Source organism: Rhinichthys klamathensis, unplaced genomic scaffold, assembly GCF_029890125.1.
Source record: "Rhinichthys klamathensis goyatoka isolate OS25496 unplaced genomic scaffold, OSU_Roscu_1.1 h1tg000633l_1, whole genome shotgun sequence".
NCBI lineage: Eukaryota > Metazoa > Chordata > Actinopteri > Cypriniformes > Leuciscidae > Rhinichthys > Rhinichthys klamathensis.
The window spans coordinates 40,277-62,500 of record NW_026607079.1 but is presented as its reverse complement, the minus strand read 5'-3'; the positions used below and the strand labels follow the sequence as shown (position 1 = coordinate 62,500).

The window sequence follows — 22,224 nt, the reverse complement described above, 5'->3', positions numbered from 1 at the left end:
ACACACACACACCAGACACACGTCAGCAGCGTCTTACGTCACACACACACACACACACACACCAGACACACGTCAGCAGCGTCTTACGTCACACACACACACACACACACCAGACACACGTCAGCAGCGTCTTACGTCACACACACACACACACACACACACACCAGACACACGTCAGCAGCGTCTTACGTCACACACACACACACACACCAGACACACGTCAGCAGCGGCACTGAACGCAGATCCACAACAGAACCGGAAGACAATACAATGCTGAATAAAGTCGTAGTTTGTGTTATTTTTGGAGCAAAATGTATTTTCGATGCTTCAACACACTCTAACTAACCCACTGATGTCACATGGACTACTTTGATGATGTCTTTATCTCCTTTCTGGACAAGGACAGTGTACCGTACATACATTTACAATGGAGGGACAGAAAGCTCTCGGACTAAATCTAAAATATCTTAAACTGTGTTCTGAAGATGAACGGAGGTCTGACGGGCTTGGGGCGACATGAGGGAGAGTTATTAATGACATAATTTTCATTTTTGGGTGAACTAACCCTTTAACGTGTGTTTTCTTCTCCGCCTGTTTTCGTCTGACCCGATGAGCTTCTCACTGTCCGGTGCTCATGCCTGAACTGCAATGTCTAGTATTGCATCCTTCTCATGGGCATTTAATAACTTTTGACTTTTCGGTCTGAGTTCTCTCTTTTTTGGCTTATTTTATCTGTAAAAGAACATGTCTAATAATTCTGCACACCTGAATATAAGGCGTTTTTCATTTCCAGCCTTCATGAACAAGTATATATCACGTTGATTAAATACAAAATGTGCCTGGAAACAAATATGATCAGGAAATCAACATGCCTAATAATTCTGCACGCACTATCTATCTACACACACACACACACACATACACATGCACACATACATATATAGAATCCACTTTGATTTCATGGTGGCTTTATAAATCACAGTGTAAAGATACATGACTTTTTTCCACTCAAGAAACCACTAGTACACCCTTGTATTGTGGCGATGTGTTTTGTTTGCTCACATTTATCGAACTGTAGTTTAAATCAATCATCTACACTCAGTAGTGCACACTTCTCCAAATATGGACATCTAAGGAACCGACCAATAGCAGCGTCTCTGACAGACTGATAGAGAAGTGACAGTCCTTCTGAAGGAAGCGGCCCTGGCTTCACACACTGAAGCGCGCGCGCGCGTGTGTGTGTGTGTGTGTGATGATTCCCTTGCGATTGACCAACTAAACGTGTTTGTGTTTATGTGCGTGCATGCATGTGTGTGTGTGTTTCCTCCCTCCATGATGTAACATGTTCTAATTAATAATGTTGACCTGATAAGTTATATTTCAGTCTGAAGTGATTCTGATGTCAGGAGCTGATTGTGAATTCTCATTTTATTCTCTTGATGGATTTATTTAATATTCTGTTTTTAATCACAAAATAATCCTGATTTTCAAGCTGAGCTGATCATTGCACTAAATAAAAAACTACACTGTATTTCTTTTTTTTAAAGTTGCTCGTTCATTCTACTTTCTAATTCAATGTTTTACTTGGCATTTCTCTGTAATTATAGTCAAATGTACAAGGTTTATCCGCCAGCTCATTGTTTTCAGTGTAGAGATCAGTATAAATATTTCAAGCTTTATGAGTTTTAATCCGCTCAAACCGAGTGTGACGAGGCACGAGACTCGGTTCAGTTTGAAACAGGAAGCTGATGTGGATATGAGCTTCAATTCTTCTCATTTGATTATCAATCAAGCTCAGAAACTGAGCATTGTTTTTTTTTTTTTTTTTTTTTTTGGCGTCTGATTGTATTTTGAGGTTTTTTATGCTTGAAAAAAAATTCAGTTAGCTTTCAAATCACAAAAATATTTTCTACAACTACTTTGTAACTAGAATTTATGTGCAATTATTATTAATATTATTAATATATCTACCAAGAAGACGTATGTTATAGGGGTGTGGATTGTTACTTTTTTAAATAAGATGTTTTAAGACAATTCAATGCACATTTATGAATCACTTCAGCCAGCATAAATTATTTTTTTCAATAAAATTTGTCATTTGCATTTAGGCTATGTGTGGATGTTTTTTAGTCGTGTGCTGACTGACTGGTTTTTGAATGTTAACTGGTTCTGAGTGGGTGTTTTTGCACCATGGTTTAGGGTGTACACTCGGGTGCAAAACTGAAAGACTTTGAAGTGCACATAGTCAGCCTACATAGTGAGCTGCTGTTATGAATCTGTGGTTAAAAACAGCACAGCTCAAATATGAGCAGAGAAGACGAGCTCACCTGCTTTCCCGCCCAAATGCGTTTGAATCTAAACGAGATCTTAAAACCGACAAAAATGCTAATTAAAAATGCTAATAGCAATAAAAAAGTACCCAAGCAGTAAAAAAAAAGTACCCAATGAAAGATTTCTTTGACATTATTCCAGTCCGACGTTCCTCTCGAGAGTTAGCTATTTCTGTCAGTGTTTTAATGAGAAGTTCTACTTTCACTCTTGAGTTTCTTTTACTACATTTAACTTTCTCTTCTTCATTTGTATGGATGATGAAGCCCATTATAACTCACTGACATGAGATCAGTTCATGAGATCAGTGAAGTTAAACATGCACATCGAGGGCTTGTTTTCTAAATTATGCTTATGGGTGCACGTCATGAAACCCGTCAAGAACATGATATTTTTCCCATTATATGCCTATATATAGGCCTACCATTCAATAGTTTTAGATCTGTAATTTTTTTGTTGTTTTTGTGAAAGAAGTCTCTTCTGCTCACCAAAGCTACATTTATTTGATTGATAATACAGTAAAAATGAAATTATTATTACAATGTAAAACATCTGTTTTCTATGTGAATATACAGTAAAGTGTAATTTATTCCTGTGATCAAAGCTGGATTTTCAGCATCATTACTCCAGTCTTCAGTGTCACATGATCCTTCAGAAATCACTCTAATATGATGATCTGATGCTCAAGAAACATTTATGATTATTATCAATGTTGAAAACCGTTGTGTGAAATGTTTTCAGGATTCTTTGATGAATAGAAAGTTCAAAAGAACAGCATTTATCTGAAATAGAAAGCCCCTACACTACCATTCAAACGTTTGTGGTCAGTAAGAATTTATTTTGGAAAGAAATTAAACAAAGCTTTCTATTTCATTTACATTTAATCATTCACACAGTTTTATCCAAAGCGACTTATGAGGAGAAACAATAGAAGAAATCAAACCAACAATATCCAATAAGTGCTTTGACTAGTCCTAGCACAGTTTACATAGAAAGGTTTGTTATTTTGTTTAAATTGATATATAGAATATAAGTTTTAGTATTATTGTGTTAAGTGTTGATGAAGAAGATGCGTCTTCGCAAGGCATTTCTTGAAAATCAGCGGTTCGAGATAAATGATCAATGATTTCAGATAAATAAAGTTGTTTTTTAAACTGTCTATTCATCAACGAATCCTGAAAAAAATGTACACGCTGTTTTCAACATTGATAATGATAATAAATGTTTCTTGAGCAGCAAATCATCATATTAGAGTGATTTCTGAAGGATCATGTGACACTGAAGACTGGAGTAATGATGCTGAAAATTCAGCTTTGATCACAGGAATAAATTACACTTTACTGTATATTCACATAGAAAACAGCTGATTTACATTGTAATAATATTTCACAATTTTACTGCATTTTTTAAGAGACTTCTTTCAAAAACATTAAAAAATCTTACGGATCTAAGACCGCAGTGGTCTATATATATATAGTATTTTTTCTACAGTTGGACCTGTTAGTTATTGACCTAGTTATTTTTTATTTTTTTTGTTTTGTGACCCATAACCTTAATAAATAAGGTTATGACACCAAAAACTACTAGCCTAACTCATACAAATTTCAAATATTGTTAAAGACAAGTAAACTGTCCGTAATAAAATAAGAACAAATGATCAAATTAAGAGCAATAGCTCAAATAAATACAATAGAACAAAGATACAAATTAAATAAACAGTTTTTCGGGGTTGGTCTGATAGTAGTTTTCAGGTAGAACAATTTAATAATCAAATGTCAAATGTAAAATACAGTCGTCTTCACTGAATAAATAAAAAATAGATGAATCCTTATTATTCAGTCAAGAGCAGTGTGATTTTTTTTCTCTTTATTTGATTAACATAAAAACGCAGCAGGTTTATTAGGGTACTGTCACTTTAAGAGCTACAAGGATCCAAAATACCGTTACACATATTTTATTTCTCAACTGTATGTACATTATATACATACTTTTTGACAGGTTTCTAAGACACTCACCCATATGAAACATTTACAGTGTTTAAAGTCTTTCAGTTAGACTCAAACCTGTGTAATCATAAAGCACATTAATAAGATAACTCAAAGGAAAGAGCGTTTCTGAATCAGCTTTACGTTTTAGTTGGTAACCTTGATGAAGCATCGTGATAATGCGGTGGTCATATATCCTCTTCATCACACACACTGGCAATGTTCAAAATGACATTTAGACCTTTATCAAACTGATGTCATATAGGCTAACACTCGTTTAAAAAAAAGAGCGAAGCTTTATGTAGTTTAAGCACAGGCCACTTCCTGTCGGCTGCACGTGTTACATGTGTGTGTTGTACACTCGAGTCATACTTCAAAATATCGTTGCATTATATAAAGTATAATAACTAAAATGCTGCAAGACTTTCTGTATTGTTTTACCATTTCAAACCATGCAAACTACTTTTTTTTTTTCTTTTTTTTTTTTTTTTGTGAGCTTTATTAATCCTCGTTGGGCAATTAGTTTGAGCTTACATGGTGCCTCACATAAAACACTTAGCACATACATTCAAATACATAAAAATAAATAACTTTTATAACGATTTTGAATATGTGAACATAAAAAAAAATGTCTAACCTCCCAACTACAAAAAAATCTAGTGACTGGTCACATCTAAAAATTGCAATTGGCCAAGTGAAATTCTGCTAATTTAATTTGATCACTTTGCAGAATTTCACTTGGGCCAATTGAACATTTTAGATGTGACTAAAATTTTGAGTTGGCAAGTTAGAAATGTTTACAGTGTGCTTTCTTTGTTGGAGTTTCAATTTGGTTGTAATTCAGACATTGTGAAGTGTGACATTGTGAAGTATGCCACACCACACACTCTGGAAAGTACTGGGTTGTTTCAACACATGTTTGGGTCAAATATAGACAAACTTAACTGTTAGGTTTAAAAAACCAACGGTTGGGTTGAAACAACCCAGCATTTTTAGATTGCATTATGTTCTGGTGGAAACAAGAAAAAAACAATACTCAAAGACACATTGATGGTAAAGCTGCAGTGAATGACTGATATGACTATAAAGTTTCATTTATGAGTCACTCAGTAACTGTTGCTCGCTCATGTGAAGTAATGCTTCCCCATCGGGGTGAAAGGTGACGATTCTTGAGAGCCACAATAACTCAATTTCTTAATTACAGAGTTTATGATGTGAATGCACAAAGACTGTTAGTGATTGACAGCTGTGCATGTTACAATTTCCTAACAACACTTGTATTGTCTTAACCCTTATGTTGTGTCCAGGTGAGTTTTCCTGTGTCTGAAAATGCTAGTAGATGTTATTGCATCGGACTAAATACTTTACTCAGCCCAAGTTTAATTTTTTTTTTGTTTGTTTTTCCCCCACATTGTAACACTGGTGTTCCCGGTCAAAAAACACCCGGCCTGCAAAATATGCTTATAAATCTCTCATTATGCTGCATCATCACCAAATATTGGATTCAATATTTTTGTCAGCTTCTTGTCTTACAATTCAACAGGTTTTATATTTCTTTTTGGAACTGATCAACCGTAGGCCTCATTTATCTGAGCTTACGTATATCTCAGTTTTTGTGTGAAAATAAAAGTTTTTTTTGTGGACTATTCTGTCAATTTTGCATAAAATATGAAAACAATGTGCACTGTTTATCACAGTAGTGTGCTTTAATGTTTAACCAGGAAATTTGTTTTGAAACGCTTTTACTTTGTACAAAATGGCACAATCAGTCTTGTGGTATTCATGGTCAAAAATGACCAGCCAACAAAATAATAGCTCATAAATCTCTTGTTATGCTATTTTATCACCAAATATGGGATTTGTTTAAACTTGTTTTCTTGACAGATTTTGTATTTATTTTTGCCCAGGAACACCACAAGTGTTATAGGTTTTTCAACACAGCACAAGGGTTAAACTTCGTGCTTGCATTAATAAAAAATATCTTCAAATGATGTATTAATGCTTATAGTTTTCACTCTTAAGTGATCAAAGATTTACAGTATTTTTTTTATTTGATCATATTGCCATGTTGTTGTAGGCCTTCTAGAGCACCTATACTGGATCAAGGAAGTATGATATAGTAGTAATGCAAAAAAAGCATAAAAAGTTTTACGTTTTGAGGTAAAAGCGGCGTGTAAACAAGAGTTTTATCATCCTCCAAGTCCAGTCGCTTTTGAAAGTAACAGCACTCCTTTCCTGATAAACAAGGTGGACCATTAAAGCTATCATGTCCATTGCATAAATGTTTTTAGATGAGTTACATGCAGAAGATTACTGCAGGTCAGATCAATAACCATAATATTACAAATCTGAGCTCTTAATTCTGTTTCTACGGTGGATCAAAACCTTTCATCAAAGTTATACATACATTTTGAACAATACCCGTTCTCGTCTTAGGACACTTTTTGTAATCCACTTCAAATGTTGACTACTGTACTTCACGACTGCTAAAAAGTATGTACTTTATAGTATGAATGTCTTTTTGGACGTACTACATTCGTCATGTTGTCTCCCGTGGCCTCATGGGATAGTAACCTGTCCATTATTTGCACACTTCAGGACCTCACTGGAAGTAGTAGGCCATCCAGTACTTTTTGCTTGTATACTACATACTACTTTTGTCACACACTGTTTTGTGTGGTTTCAAAAACGCAGCCTGTGTAATGTGAAGGTGCTGCTTTATTTCTGTCAGGAGTTTGAAGAGTGACAGCGCCCTCTCGTGGTGTCTTTTAAAATGACTGGCCATATTAAAAACACAAAATGCTGTTTATAAAACTTTAATGTTTAAATCCTTTACATGGAATAATCAAATCATTTATCCATCATCAAATGCACTCCAAATACAAATAGAAAAGAAAATTATAAAACAAACGAAATAACAGACAATAGCAGAGTGTGTGTGTGTGTGGCAGTGTTCATGTTTTAACAGCCGTGTCTCTGGAGCGGTAGATGACGCCTCTGCTCTTCAGCTCTCGCACCACACCTGACACACAACAGAATCAGACTCATGTGAGTCACTTTAAACATATTTCAAAGTGATATGCTTTACATGCCAACATTTTGATTGAAAACACACACTGTCCTTTATTGCAGTCATGAGAGAGACATTGATGAACAAGATCAAAACCCGACCCTCACCTGGAGGTAACCGACCCGTCACTGTCACGGCATAGACACCTGGCTTGAAGTTACCTGAGAAAGACATGGACATTATTGAACTGACGCCATCAACAACACTGTTGTCTTCTGCTTAAAGCTGAACTCAACTCGTTTCAGAACTGAATAATAATGACTATAATAACTATTATCATGTATAGAGGAGCTTTATCATTGCACTGAGTTCTTCATAATTGATGAAGTTTGCAACATTCACTCTGTTATTGAGCTGAATAATGATATTGTTGTTGTTTTATTAGAGCTGCTTTACAGCTGGAACTGTGTTTGTTTCATAATTGAAGAACTTCGCAACATTAAAGGGTTAATTCACCCAAAATTGAAAATTATCCCATCATTTACTCACCATCAAGCCATCCTAGGTGTATATGACTCTTCTTTCAGTCAAACACTATCAGAGTTATATCAAATAATATAATGGCAGTGAATAGAGCCCGAGTTTTTGAAGCCCAAAAAAAGCGCATCCATCCATCATAAAAGTTATCGGTAACGCTTCCTTTTACGGTCCTGTTCCCCATGTACATACTATGTACTTATTATAGTAACTATAATTACTGGGTAATAACTAGGTACTAACCCTGAACCTACCCCTAACCCATGTACTTACCTTATATTAGCCAGTACTTTCTAGGTAAGTACACTGTAAGTACACATAAGTACTGTACTGTAAAAGGAAGCGTTACCAAGTTATCCATACGGCTTTATGGGGTTATTAAATACCTTCTGAAGCGAAGCCATGCGTTTATCAAGTTATAAACATGGATGTTTTATATACTTTGCTTCAGAAGGCCTTTATTAACCCCCTGGAGTCACATGGATTACTTTTATGATGGATGGATGCGCTTTTTAGGCTTCAAAATCTCAGACTCCGTTCACTCCTATTATAAAGCTTGGAAGAGCCAGGACATTTTTTTTATATAACTCTGATTGTGTTTGGCTGAAAGACGGATGTCATATACACCTAGGATGGCTTGAGGGTGAGTAAGTTATGGGATAATTTTCAATTTTGGGTGAACTATCCCTATTGCTGATTTGACTGCTGCTATTGCTCTCTTCATCTGTAAGTTGCTTTGGGTAAAAGCGTCTGCTAAATGAATAAATGTAAATTAAATACTTACCGATTCGTTGCCATTTTGCCACCCAACTGTCCTCTGGACTCATCATAGCAATGACACTGTAATGAAGAAGACATCACACATTAGTGTTGAAATGAAATCCAACATGTGTCAGTGTCCTTTCAAACTAAAGTTCATCTCTAACACACTGTAACTTTCCAGACCAGTGTGATTCTCCTTCTTAAGCGGTATTGATTATTTGATGGTGCTTTTAAAGTGTAAATCACCACATATTCTATTTGTTTATGGTCCTTGGAAGAAAGCAAGCGAGCCATACAGGTTTACACCGACATGAGGGAGAGTACATATCTATTTAACTATTCACCCATCAAAAGAAGAGCTTGTGCATTCATAAACCATCTCCCGGTTGCCCTTCATCTGCAGGTATGATTCACAGTTGTCACATCCGTCATACTCGAACTGATCAATAGTCTGAAACAAGAGAAGATGAGATGATGTTCATCAAACATTTTCCCTTAGTCTTCCTTTACACATTAGCCACAGTCACCGGCAACTACTAGTAGTAATTGTGATGCTACCTATGATTAGCAAAGGGTATTATCTACGACTGTATCTAACAGCATACTGTGCATTTTATGACTGTAAGAGGCAGAATGATGTTTATATGTAATACATTTTTTTTTAAAACGTAGCATGGTCATGTTTTGCAGTTTTGGATATGGCAAACCCGTTTTGTTAATGATCTTGTTATTGTACTTATCTGCTCTATCTAAACATTTCAATATGTAAATATGTCAATGATAAAACCATCTGTTATCATAAATGTCTCATTTTACCTTGACAAGAGAGCACAACAGACACGCTCTCAAATGGCGCAGATCTTTCGGGACAGTGTCCAGAGACATCCCTGTTGCTTTAACGCAATAACTGGAAATTAAGCAAAAATAATCTTAATAGATGCCTCGGAACAACGATTGTTTGTTGTTAGCGCTTGTTAGCTACAACCGCACATTCGGCGACGCTTAATGACGTCACAGATATGCGCCGCGTGTATCGTGACGTGAAATATTTGTTGTTTATTTATTTTGATTAATATTATTCTTATGTATGTATTGTGTTGTGTATATATTTTTTTCTAATTCTGTCGCGAAGTTGGATTTAGATCTGTAGTTTGTGACCAATGAGCGGCTACGTTCCAAAAAGAACACAAAATAAGAGTCTCACAGAGTTGCACAGAATTGTTGGAATGGAAATGACATAATGAATATAAACACAAAGCCAATTAAAGTATTTCATAACATTGTTTTCAACAAAATTTGTTTCAAACTAATTTAAACTACACAACAGCCGTTAGAGATCGCTGTTATAGAGGTCGCGCGAGACTCATTCTGATGCCGTTTAAATGTGTTCTATGTGAACGCGCATAACGGTTCCAGTAACGGTTCTTGGAGGAGATGGTAAATATATAAAGAAGCGTAAAGACATCAATTGATCAATTATCATTAACAAAGTTTAATATATTTTGATAAAATAACGTTACGTGTGTTGTTGTGTAGCTACTATTACTATGACAACTTTTATGTCTATTGAATATTTTGGTAACACTTCACAGTAAGGTCTCACTAATTATCATCAGTTAACAATGAGCAATACGTTTGTATTTATTAATCTTTCTTAACATTAATAAAAATACAACTGTTACTTCATGTTAACTCTGGTCCATTAAATAATAATAACAGATAAAACATTTGATTTGATGTATTGCAGAATAGTATTTTTCATGGCTAGTTAACTAACGTTAACGAATGTAACCCCATTGTAAAGTGTTACCAATATTTCTAATGATCTATTCAATCTATCTATGAACTAATGTCGTAATAATGTGTTAAAGTTGTTGTATAGTGTTGAATATTTAGTGATGTTTATGTAGTTTCCATCATCTGCAGGTCATGAAGTGAAAGATTATTTGATTTGATTGTCACAGAACATGGATATGGGGTTTGATCATTCTCTTCTCCAAGTCCACATTAACTACAATAACTTTCCAGCTAAGTTATGGGGTTTGACAAACGATCCCAAGAACAACTCAGTCTTCTGGAGCCCAAATGGAGACGGTTTGATTGTCGACCAGCAGCGTTTCGAGGACGAACTGCTGTCACCGGTCAAACAAGACGCTAAACTCTTCAAGACCACCAACTTCACCAGCTTCATCCGACAGCTCAACCTGTACGGCTTCCGGAAGCTGTTCGACGGGCCATCCAAAGACAGACACCGAAACCTGCACCACTTCCACAATCCCTTCTTCAGACAGGGCCGGCCAGAACTTCTGGTCCATCTGAAGAGGCTGACCATCAGTAACAAGGCCAAGATCCTGGCCGGAGAGGAGGTGACCTGTCGACCCCCTAGTCGAGTCCATCACCAGCCTCAGCCAAACACTACAGAAACAGAGAATACAGGCCAGTTCAACTCTCATACTAATCAAACATGTATAAAGTTAATACGGTGGTAAGAGACAGATTTGAGGAATCATGCATGCATGTCTGGATGAGTTACTCTACAGGGTGTGTAAAGTCTGACAAATGAAATAATAGTCAGAAAATCAAATTTGTGTGTGCAGTTGAAAAATTTGTACGTTATCATATTTGATACATCAAGCTTTTATGACTAATTTAGTATGATAAAGTGGGAATATGGAGGAAAACACAGAGGCCCAAACTGAGAAAAATATGTAATTTGGTGCAGATGTTGATTGATATTTATATAACAAGATGAAATTCTGCTTTTATATGTATATATTATAAAATTTGGATTTCACATTCATTTCTTATTCAAACAATATCCAGTCATCTCCTCCCTTTCCTCATCCTTTTCACCAAAAATGTGTTTTAGGTGGGCAGATCAATACAGTACAAAGAACATAAAATAAAAAAGTAGGATGTTGGAAAATAAAAGTCTTTTCTGTTAACCAAATGCTTTAATCTTCGCTATTGCTTCAATGCAAATGAACAGGCGCGCCGTTATTTGTTGCGTAGTGTGTTCAAGTAAGCCAGATATGCACAGATTCTGTGCAATACTCTGTATTTAATATATCATGATGACTCACGAGTTGAGTTTTTGTGCTAAATCTGCGCAGATTTGTCTTACACGAACTTCCCAGCAAAGTGAGTAAACATAATATGTAACACGCCAAATAGGCTCGTGATTTGACAGCGTTACCCGCCACAGTTGATTTGTACCTGCATTCGGCGGGTGTTAATTTCAAACCCTGGTTATAAGGGTGTGGTTGGACCGTCTAGCTCCACCCATTACGTCCAGCGGGGGCGGAGCTGGACATCAAGCTCCACCCATTGTCTCTGCAGTCTCTCATTAGGATAGGTGCATGACGCCCCTGGATAGGTCAGGTAAAATACAATTCTGTTGCTTTAAATCTTTTAATGTTCTACAAACTACTCAAAAAGTTTTTCATGCTCATTTCTTAGGTTCTGCACCCCCCTATCAGCACATCAGTGGCGCATCCCATCAGCTGAAGGGGTTTGACAGAAGCCTGATCCCTCCCCACTCCTGGATCGTTCCTTGCAGGGATGCGCCTCCTTTCTACCCTAACAAAGGCATCCCGGTGTCTGTGATCCGCTCGTATCCGTACAGCGCTCCTCATAGAGTTCAGTCCAGTCCCACTGCCCTGTTCCCACAGGAGACGAAATATATCCCACATCACCTGTCCTATCCTCCTGGATTTTACTCGCCAGGTACAGACTTAGATTTGCAACATTGCATCAATTCATCTCGAATCGGTGTTTTCAGTGTATTTTGTATTTTCTGCAGGAAACAAAACACATTTTTCAATTATTTCCTCTAGACAGCAGTGAGAGCAAACAGAGACTTGGCTTAAGTAATATTTGTCTTCTAAGAAGTAATCAGTAATCTCATATGTGTCTTGAGTTTCAAATGTGCTCAGATTTGCCAACGTCTGCAATCAAACATCAGATTAATAAAAAAAAAAATCGTATTTGTTTTATTGCATTTCTCCCTAGAAATTGTAGGAGCTTATAAATGTTAGCTTATAAATCTACTGTACTGGTGTGTGTGTGTGTGTGCTTTCTGTAGTTTGTCAGGGTTGCACTGCTGGCTTTATGGAAGCAGATCGAACAGGTGGAGATCAAACATCTCTGTCATATGCAGCACATTATGCTTATTACCCGGTGAGACCCACTACACAGTTGATATGTTGACAAACATTATTGCACATCTTTCTGATCATTCATATTCACAAATAACTATGTTTCAGTGAACAATTACTGAGTGAATCTGTAAAAAATGTTCATGGCATATTACTCTCAATATTCAAAAGTTATGAATCGCATGAAACCTGCCAAGTCAAATGTCATTGTCCTATTTACACACACACACACACACACACACACACACACACACACACACACACACACACACACACACACACACTAACCCGACCCCTAAACCTACCCATCACACACACACACACACTAACCCGCCCCCTAAACCTACCCATCACACACACACACACACACACACTAACCCGACCCCTAAACCTACCCTTCACACACACACACACTAACCCGACCCCTAAACCTACCCATCACACACACACACACACTAACCCGCCCCCTAAACCTACCCATCACACACACACACACACACTAACCCGACCCCTAAACCTACCCTTCACACACACACACACTAACCCCACCCCTAAACCTACCCATCACACACACACACACACTAACCCGCCCCCTAAACCAACCCATCACACACACACACACACACACACTAACCCGCCCCCTAAACCTACCCTTCACACACACACACACACACACACTAACCCGACCCCTAAACCTACCCTTCACACACACACACACTAACCCGACCCCTAAACCTACCCATCACACACACACACACACTAACCCGCCCCCTAAACCTACCCATCACACACACACACACACACACACTAACCCGACCCCTAAACCTACCCTTCACACACACACACACTAACCCGACCCCTAAACCTACCCATCACACACACACACACACTAACCCGCCCCCTAAACCTACCCATCACACACACACACACACACTAACCCGACCCCTAAACCTACCCTTCACACACACACACACTAACCCGACCCCTAAACCTACCCATCACACACACACACACACACTAACCCGCCCCCTAAACCAACCCATCACACACACACACACACACACACTAACCCGCCCCCTAAACCTACCCATTACACTAAACTTTCTGCATTTTTACATTTTCAAAAAAAAAAATTTTTATACCAGATTTACACATTTATATCAGACGTCACTAAAGGGAGGTTTTTGGAGATTTTGTCAGATTTCGGTCACTTCTGGTCTGGGTACAAGTTTGTCCCCAAAATATGGTTAAATAGGTACACCCCCCCCACACACAGACTTGTTTCATGAGATTCATTCTACAGCATTCTAAAGATGTTCATTATCATTACCCTAGCAGAACTATCCAGTGAGCCACCATCACAACAGCATCCAGAGCTCAAACTGGGCAGCACACGGTCCGCCTGAGTCTCAGAGAGGCGACGTGAACCTGGACACAGTCTTCCAGATGGTGGACGAGTTCCAGGGTTTGCCTAACGTCCACATAGTCCGCGTGGGAACCCCAGTGAAGCCCCTGCACTCCTCCAGCCCTCCTCTCTGCACTTTACCTGCGGGATCCGTCAGTCCTCCGAGAGACGAGCGTCCGTCTGTCATCACTCAGTTCATCAAACTAGAGCCAGAGGAACAGGAGCTGGACAATCCAGGAGTCCAGCTCTCAGAAAACCCTTCAACATCTCTGGAGTCCTCAAAAAAGGTTCAAAGACGCTGGTGTCTTCTTTGCTGGTCTTTAATTCAATTCAATTCTCATTTATTTGTATAGCGCTTTTCACAATACACATCGTTTCAAAGCAGCTTTACAGAAAATGCATGAGTCCACATTACAATTTAGAGTGATCTGTTATCAGAGGAAACTGTCTAAGTTATGTATTTCAGAAATGTACAAAATCACAGTTAGCGAAAAAAATTTTTATTTAAACAATGTAATAATTGAATGCAGAAACAATGAGCTCACTGAAGTGATGAATACTCTTTAAGCAGTGTTGGGTGTAACAGTAACTAGTAAAGTAAAGCATTATATTACTTATAAATTTACAGTTATTATTAGAGTTATTTTTTCAAATAAGTAATGCAAGTTACTTTGTTTTCCCATGTATTGACTGACACCTCTTCTGTCGTGAGTAAATTGATGGCTAGTTCTACTAAATGTGAGCATTTACTCATCCCACTGGCAAAAACCAGAATCAGAATTCCTCAAAATGAATGAAATCAGTGAAATGCAAAATCAGAATACTACATAAACCTCCAATAATTAAATATATTAAATAAAACAAATATTTGTATGCATTTAATCTCACTTTATTGACAAATGTACTTGCTGCTGATCTTCAATAATACAGTTATACTGAAAGCATCCACTTCAGCCTTATTATTAAAATTTTGGTCAAAATATAGAACTTAAAATATAGAACATTAGGATAGATAATTTTGGTTATTAAAAAAAAACTAAAAAACAAGCCCAGCCCAGGTGAGAAGTAACGCAAAAATAATGTAACTCTTACCTTTCTTTAAAAGTAACTAAGTAAAGCAATTTAGTTTTTAAAGGGGTCATATAATGTATTTTTTTTCTATGTACATTTCTGAAATGCACTTTCTGTAAAGCTGCTTTGAAACAATATGTATTGTGAAAAGCGCTATACAAATAAATTTGAATTGAATTGAATTGAATATAATGTCATTTTTGTACAAGCTAATATGATTCTTTAGGGTCTAAATTAAAAGTTTGTAATATACTTTAATTAAAAATTCTCATTAGTATTGTAAGAAAACACTTATTTTACCTGGTCAAAAACAGCTCTGTTTTCAGCACGCCGTTTCAGTGCATATGCCTTTAAAAGATAATGAGTTTTGCTCACCCCGCCTCTCTGTTCTGTGCATACACCGTTTGTAACACAATAACACAATAACCATAACGCGTTGTTCAGTATAAACGTGGGATTATGAATTATATTGAGAACGTCATACATAGAAAACATGCCGTAATGTACCCTAAGTGTAAACCTCATTGTGCGTGCCTCACGATTCATTGTGAAGCGTGCAGCTAGCGCTTTGCAAAGATTAATATAAATATTAATATAAAGTTTAATAAAACGTTACACTCACTTCAGTTCTTCTAGAGCAGCGGTTTTCAATAGGTGAGGCGCGCCTCCCCTGGGGGGCGCCAAAGAGCCACAGGGGAGGCGCGACATGCGAAGAAAGATTAACATACATTGCTGCTAGGTCAGACTGTTAACGTTAGCTAAATATTTATTGTAGAACATCCTATGTAGCTTACTAAAAACATTCTGTGTAGGCCTACCATGAAAACGAATCCACTTTAAACCGCAGCATTTTTCTGTCAGTAATGTATGACAAGTAGTGCTGTCAACGTTGACACATGCGATTAATTTTTGCCCAGCTTCAACGTGTTAAAGTATTTAACGCAGCATTCGTTCTTTCTTTCATCCTTCAGCTAGGGTTATATGATCACGCTCTTATTCGCGCAAATGCTCTTAATAGGGTTGCCAACTTTCTGAAATGGAAATAAGGAACGGGGGGGGGGGGGGGGGGGGGTTTAGAAAAATAATCCCTGAAATTCATACATTTTATATCATATTATAATGCAACTTATTAGGCCTATATATTTATAGAATAGCAAAGTAGGCTTAATCAAAATACAAGACTTAAACACACAGATATAAAGGCTATCATGATCATTTTGCCAAAAATGAACCATGTATTTTGTTTAGATTATAATACGTTTTATTTTTAACAACATATATCATTCGAAACTCATCGGCTTAGACTGCATTTGAAGAAAAATAAACACAACCGTTTTCTGTAGCCTTGTGCGAACTTATTCAATAGAATTAGACTTCTAGAATGTTCTTTCCAGTGCAAAAAAAAAATCTTTTTTAATTTTAGTAGTTTTTCTTATCATAGCCTACAAATTAGTGATGTGTCGTTCATGAACGATTCGTTCATTTTGAACGAATCTTTAATATGACTCGGGACTACCGAGTTGTCTCAGAGAGTGATTCGTTCATTTTGTGTTGATCGCGCATGCGCATTGAGCAACATATGGTTTCTGAATCTGTACTGGAAATGATTAGTTCATCTCTCTCGAGTTCGGGTTCGGGACGGGTCCGAGTCTTTCGTTCTTCCTGTCAGTCCCATAGAGGCTATGCTGTCAGTACCGGAAAGAGTAATGATTAGTTCATCTTCTGAGTCTTCGGGTTTGAGTCCTTCGTTCTTTTGTCACGTGACGTGTCACCGTATTGAATAGCCTACTAATTCACAACCTTTTTACAAACAAGCACGTAGTTAATGTATAATATAATAGTAGTTAATTAATGTATAATATATAATAAAACACACCACAGATGCACAAGAAACATTTAAAGAAACGGACAGGGACAATAATAAGATGAAACTTTTATTTTTCAGATAATGTTTATTTCACATATTTTGTATTTTAATTCCTAAATATAAAACAATATACATTCAGACGCAGTCAATAATACGAATCTAATATTGTATTTGATGCGAGATACCAGCGGTCACGTGACAAAAGAACGAAGGACTCAAACCCGAAGACTCGAAGAAAATGAACTAATCATTACTCTTTCCGGTACTGACAGCATAGCCTCTATGGGACTGACAGGAAGAACGAAAGACTCGGACCCGGCCGAACCCGAACTCGAGACTCGAAAGATGAACTAATCATTACTCTTTCCGGTACTGACAGCATAGCCTCTATGGGACTGACAGGAAGAACGAAAGACTCGGACCCGGCCGAACCCGAACTCGAGACTCGAAAGATGAACTAATCATTACTCTTTCCGGCCCTGCTGTATCACACACGGCACGGCCCAGCAGACAGATCAGAGTCAGACACTGACGAGTCGACAACTAACGTCTCGAGACACAAGAGGAGGAGAACAAACCTGATAAATATGAAGTTGCAAAGGAAAGAACGTCTCGGATGAGGAGGTGAGGTGAACTAACAGAATCAGACTGCAATAGCCTGAACTTAAAACCCAACAACTAATCAATTCATAAAAATTTCGGTTTCTTATAATTTGGCTTTGGCTGCATTACCCTATAATTTATTTTTATTCTTTTTACAAATGTAATCAACATTTTCGTAAGTTCTAGATGTGTTGGGATATTTAACATGCCATTTTAATTATATTATGCTGAAATGAACGAAATGACTCGAAAAAAGATTCGTTCATTTTGCTGAACGAGACTCAAAGATCCGAGTCAGTAAAATGATCCGAACTTCCCACTACTACTACAAATGTCTTCGGAAACATATTTTACTCGATTTACTGAAGCCTGTAAAACGCATTTGCAGCTGCACAGCTTGCACATTGAGCGTCTGGCTCGCTCAGGCTGCGCTGCGGCAACTGCACATCCAATGGCGCGGGCGCCTCTGACGTGCGACCAATGAGCCAACTCTACGTCATTACACGTCAGAGCCCGTCAAGGTGGCGCCAAGTCCCCGAATTTGCCATTATAGCAGCGGGTCTTCGTTCATTCATCATAGTCTGTCTGACATATATATTAGAAGCTATGCGTCTGTCATGGATTTGCACTGAACTGATTCTCAAAAATACGGAACAAAGTGCGTTCCGTATCAGTTCAATACGGAACAAGCCTTTCATGTGTCAAATACGGAACGATTCCGTATTATACGGAACGGTTGGCAACCCTAGCTCTTAAACCATTCATGCGCGACAAGACAAAAGAGAACGCGCTGTCAGTGAATGTCCTCCTGACACACACACACACACACACACACGACTCACAGAAAGACGCGCGCCAGTATCGAGTTCTCTTTCGCGCTTGAACGAACAATAACACACACATTTATGCCAAAATGTTCTCTTTGTCGAGTATCCTCACAATACCAGTCTTAAATTAATTAAAAAAAAATCTTAAATGGAAGTAAAAGTGAGAATGAGATGCGTGAGATCCTGTCTGCAGATCTTAAAGTGACAGGAGCCACAATTCTCTCTGTCAGTAAAGTTAACCAAAGAGCAAAGGGAACAGAGAAAATTACTCCCTGTTCTTGACTAAAGAACACTTGTAGCTTTAATAAGGATTAATCTATATTTCATTTATAATTTATGCAGTGCGGACTGTTTTATAACCTTATTCAATTTCTGTATATTTCATACCTGTTAGACAGGAAAGGCACAGGTAAATATGACATTTATTATGGGTTTAAGTGAGGATTGTTTTAAGTTAACTTAAATAAATTTTTTTTATATTTTTTGAAGCCTAATAAATGTTTAAAATTTCGGGAAAAATCATTTTCATGGAGACATCAGTAGCTATATTAATATCAGTGATACTGGCCTTCATTCATAAAAAGATGGCATTAACATACAGCCATAATACTTGAAAATAAATGGTTCCACTGAAGATAAGTCCGTCTGTGCAGTTTCAGCCATCGGGTGTCGTCAGCGTTGGCGCCGATTACACATGTTAAGCATGTTTTGTTAACTTGTGGTTAGGACTACTGATGTTCAATGTTCAATTTTAAAAGTAGCCTCAATTAGGTCTGCATGAAGTTGGAAATGATTTGCTGTTGCAAAGAATCGTTTATTAATGCACTTTTAAAAAGGTCGTGGAAATAAAATGTCTTCAAATACAATATTTTAAAATATTAAAAAAAAAATCAAAATTTATCAGTTTTTATTGAAACTCATCATTGCCTGGAACACACAAAATATGGCATTTACTGCAGAGGCGTGTGTGGGTTAGTGCCGGCGGTCGGGATTTTGGGGAAGGGGGGGGGGGGGGGGGGGGGGGGCTCGGCTGTCCTTACCTACTGTAAGGGGAGGCTCATGTTCACCCAATTTGAAAACCCCTGTTCTAGAGGTTCAGCAGGAACACGAATATCTGGTACCGATCCTTTATTTCAGGAGCAGCTTCTTAGCAAATCCAGCTTTATACTGACCCTCGTTTATAAAGCAGTCTGGTGTGAAATGATTCGCGCAAAGATGAGAGCATTGACGTTGCTCGTGGGGAATATTCCCTTCGAAAACAAACTCAGCCACTGCGTCTTCAGCGGTTCGGATTTAGGAACATTAAAATGACTGTGTTCGTTATTACACCCAAGAACAGAACACCACAATCGCTTAGACGCCATTCTGCTCATAGACAGTGCTCCAGCATATCAACAATGACCGCGCCGCTCCGCGCAGACTATGATTGACAGCTCGTTCACGAGCGAGGGCGGGTCTGTGTTGAAACGCTGCTGTCAATCAACAATCGTGGGAGGGGCTTCCGAGCTTGTGACGTCACACGGTCGAACGGCTCAATTTGAGGCAGGGGAAAACATATAAGGAGATTAAAACAAAAACACTGGATGGATTTTTATCATTATATGATGGTTGTGTACAGACACTGCCAACACACATTTCAGTACAATCAACTTGTAAAAGTGCGTGTACCATTATATGACCCCTTTAAGGGGGTAACGCAATATTGTAAAGCATTACTTTTCAAAGTAACTTTCCCCAACACTGTCTTTAAGTGTGTGTTCACTAGCATCACAGGTTGGCCCAGGCTAATAGCATAAAGACTGATGATGTTTTATTTTTGAATGGTGAACAACATTGAAGCTAGATTGATGCTATAGTGAAACCCTTTGTAAATCAGATTTCAGATCAGAAACGGACAGCAGAAGACTCGTGAAACACTCCCTGCTGCTGCTGGAGGTACGACACTTTCACATTACGATATGTTTTTACATAATCATTCAGATTGTTTTTTAATTGTTACTTTTTATGACTTAATGGTTGTTATTATATGATCCACAGATGACAGGCAGGATTCATCAGCATATGCACATGACATATGAACAATATATCAAAAAAACAAAACTCTTATTGATAACATTTAAAAAAATGGTATGAATTATTTAAGAAAGTTTCGCTTTTGTGTGATTTCAAGTAGTTTTATGTTAATATTGCATGCTAACCCCCCCCCCCCCCCCCCCCCCTTAAAATTCTGACTTTTAATTGTAATGGTATTTTTATGCTAAATACACATGCTTTTAATATCTATAGTGAAAGTGATATTTTATGATATATTTCAGTATTTATAAGCATCCATATATAGTTAATATATTTAACAGCACAAGAGTGAAAGTCAGATTTTAATTGCCGTGAAATGACCTGATTTGTTTTCAGCTTTTTTGAATTTGAATAAATGCAAAGCGAGTGAAAACCCTGATAAAGGCTGAACGAGTGTCATTGTTTTGTGTTATTTTGATGGCATAGTCAAATTATTTTATTATAAACCTGCTCAAGTCATGATAAATGATTAATACACTAAATCTTAATTTCCCTTAGGATTTTATTCCTATAACTCATACAGTACAGACTGTTTAAAAGGAGCTTGACAGTAATAAACAGGAAAATAACCGAATTAATGATGCAAACTTCATCAAATATGAGCCGAATTCAAATTCTGATGTAAAGCTCAATTCAGATTATGTAGTTGAATCAGTCTAGTGCTTTTTAGCGTAATTAAATTGTTTAACATTTTTTCAACATGTTTTACTTTTAACAGCTGTCATGCAATGAATAGAGGGATAATGATTATTCGGTCATTACAAGCCTATTACATTATTTAATGAAGTAATTATGTTGTAGTGATGATTACTTTCGCGTCATGTTTAGTACACTCACGTGAAAATAATGCTCTATTAGTTTTGGGTTTGATTTGCAGAAACTGACTGTAATTGTGATGTTTCTCCCCTGATGTGAGCTAGAGGGCGCAGTATGTGTGTGTGTGTGTGTGTTTAATGGGTCGGATCAGTTCTGCTGTTCTGCTCCACCCTCACTGACAGTCAGCAGGTACACACACACACACGCTCGCACTCTCTCAACTTTAAACTTTTCCAGCGTTCCTGCTGTCCGGATCAACAGCACTGAGACTTTACTTCGGGACAGCGCGTGCGGACTCTACACATGAAGTGACTGGATTTCTCGACATGGATCTGTGGAGATTTAATTTGAGTCGAACAGGTTTGTGAAGTAACAGCAGATTGATCTTAATTCATTTAGGAACATGGAAATGAACGTTCAGAAAGAGCTCTCTCTCTCCCTGACAGTGCTTTCGATCTCTCCTGCAAAGCTAATCATATTTTTCCCCGTCGCATTTTATATGTTGGTCCTCACGGGAAACATCTCCAGGCGTTCACACTGGGATTATAAACTCTTATGAATATTTTCTTCGGGTTTATGAGCGGAATAACTGATACATTGTTGCATTGATGGAGACGGTGATTCTGCGACAACCTGTTACATTCTGGAATGTTTGGAATCCTTTGAAGTGGACGCGGCGTTTCGCACAATAACGGAGTCAGCATGACGTCACCGTATCAATCACGACGCGCGGGAATCGGTAAAACCATCGATCTGTAGGAGATCACATCAAACCCTGTAAAG

The 22,224-nt window shown here is 37.7% G+C and overlaps 2 protein-coding genes across 2 annotated transcripts; one reads left to right on the top strand and one right to left on the bottom strand.

The window, feature by feature from the left end:
* Positions 1-7,197: 7,197 nt before the first annotated feature.
* Positions 7,198-9,570, bottom strand: supt4h1 (SPT4 homolog, DSIF elongation factor subunit). Its single transcript, XM_056241202.1, has 5 exons — positions 9,439-9,570; positions 8,967-9,073; positions 8,645-8,700; positions 7,491-7,544; positions 7,198-7,335 (listed from the first exon to the last, which is right to left on the bottom strand). The coding sequence occupies exons 1-5, from the start codon at positions 9,505-9,507 to the stop codon at positions 7,268-7,270; spliced, it is 354 nt and encodes a 117-aa protein (XP_056097177.1). The 5' UTR covers positions 9,508-9,570; the 3' UTR covers positions 7,198-7,267.
* A 983-nt stretch (positions 9,571-10,553) lies between these two features.
* On the top strand, positions 10,554-20,626 carry hsf5 (heat shock transcription factor family member 5). Its single transcript, XM_056241203.1, has 6 exons — positions 10,554-11,058; positions 12,082-12,348; positions 12,707-12,801; positions 14,118-14,471; positions 20,429-20,487; positions 20,590-20,626. Exons 1-5 carry the CDS (start codon positions 10,590-10,592, stop codon positions 20,462-20,464), a joined length of 1,221 nt encoding a protein of 406 aa, XP_056097178.1. The 5' UTR covers positions 10,554-10,589; the 3' UTR covers positions 20,465-20,487; positions 20,590-20,626.
* Positions 20,627-22,224: the final 1,598 nt, after the last annotated feature.

Coding starts and splice junctions, on each gene's coding strand:
- supt4h1 (XM_056241202.1), bottom strand. CDS start 9,507: ATGTCTCTGGACACTGTCCCGAAAGATCTGCGCCATTTGAGAGCGTGT. Junction 8,701..8,966: donor ACAAGCTCTTCTTTTGATGG/GTGAATAGTTAA, acceptor TCTTCATTACAG/TGTCATTGCTATGATGAGTC. Junction 7,336..7,490: donor GACGGGTCGGTTACCTCCAG/GTGAGGGTCGGG, acceptor GTTGTGTGTCAG/GTGTGGTGCGAGAGCTGAAG.
- hsf5 (XM_056241203.1), top strand. CDS start 10,590: ATGGATATGGGGTTTGATCATTCTCTTCTCCAAGTCCACATTAACTAC. Junction 12,349..12,706: donor TCCTGGATTTTACTCGCCAG/GTACAGACTTAG, acceptor TGCTTTCTGTAG/TTTGTCAGGGTTGCACTGCT. Junction 14,472..20,428: donor CTCTGGAGTCCTCAAAAAAG/GTTCAAAGACGC, acceptor TTTGTAAATCAG/ATTTCAGATCAGAAACGGAC.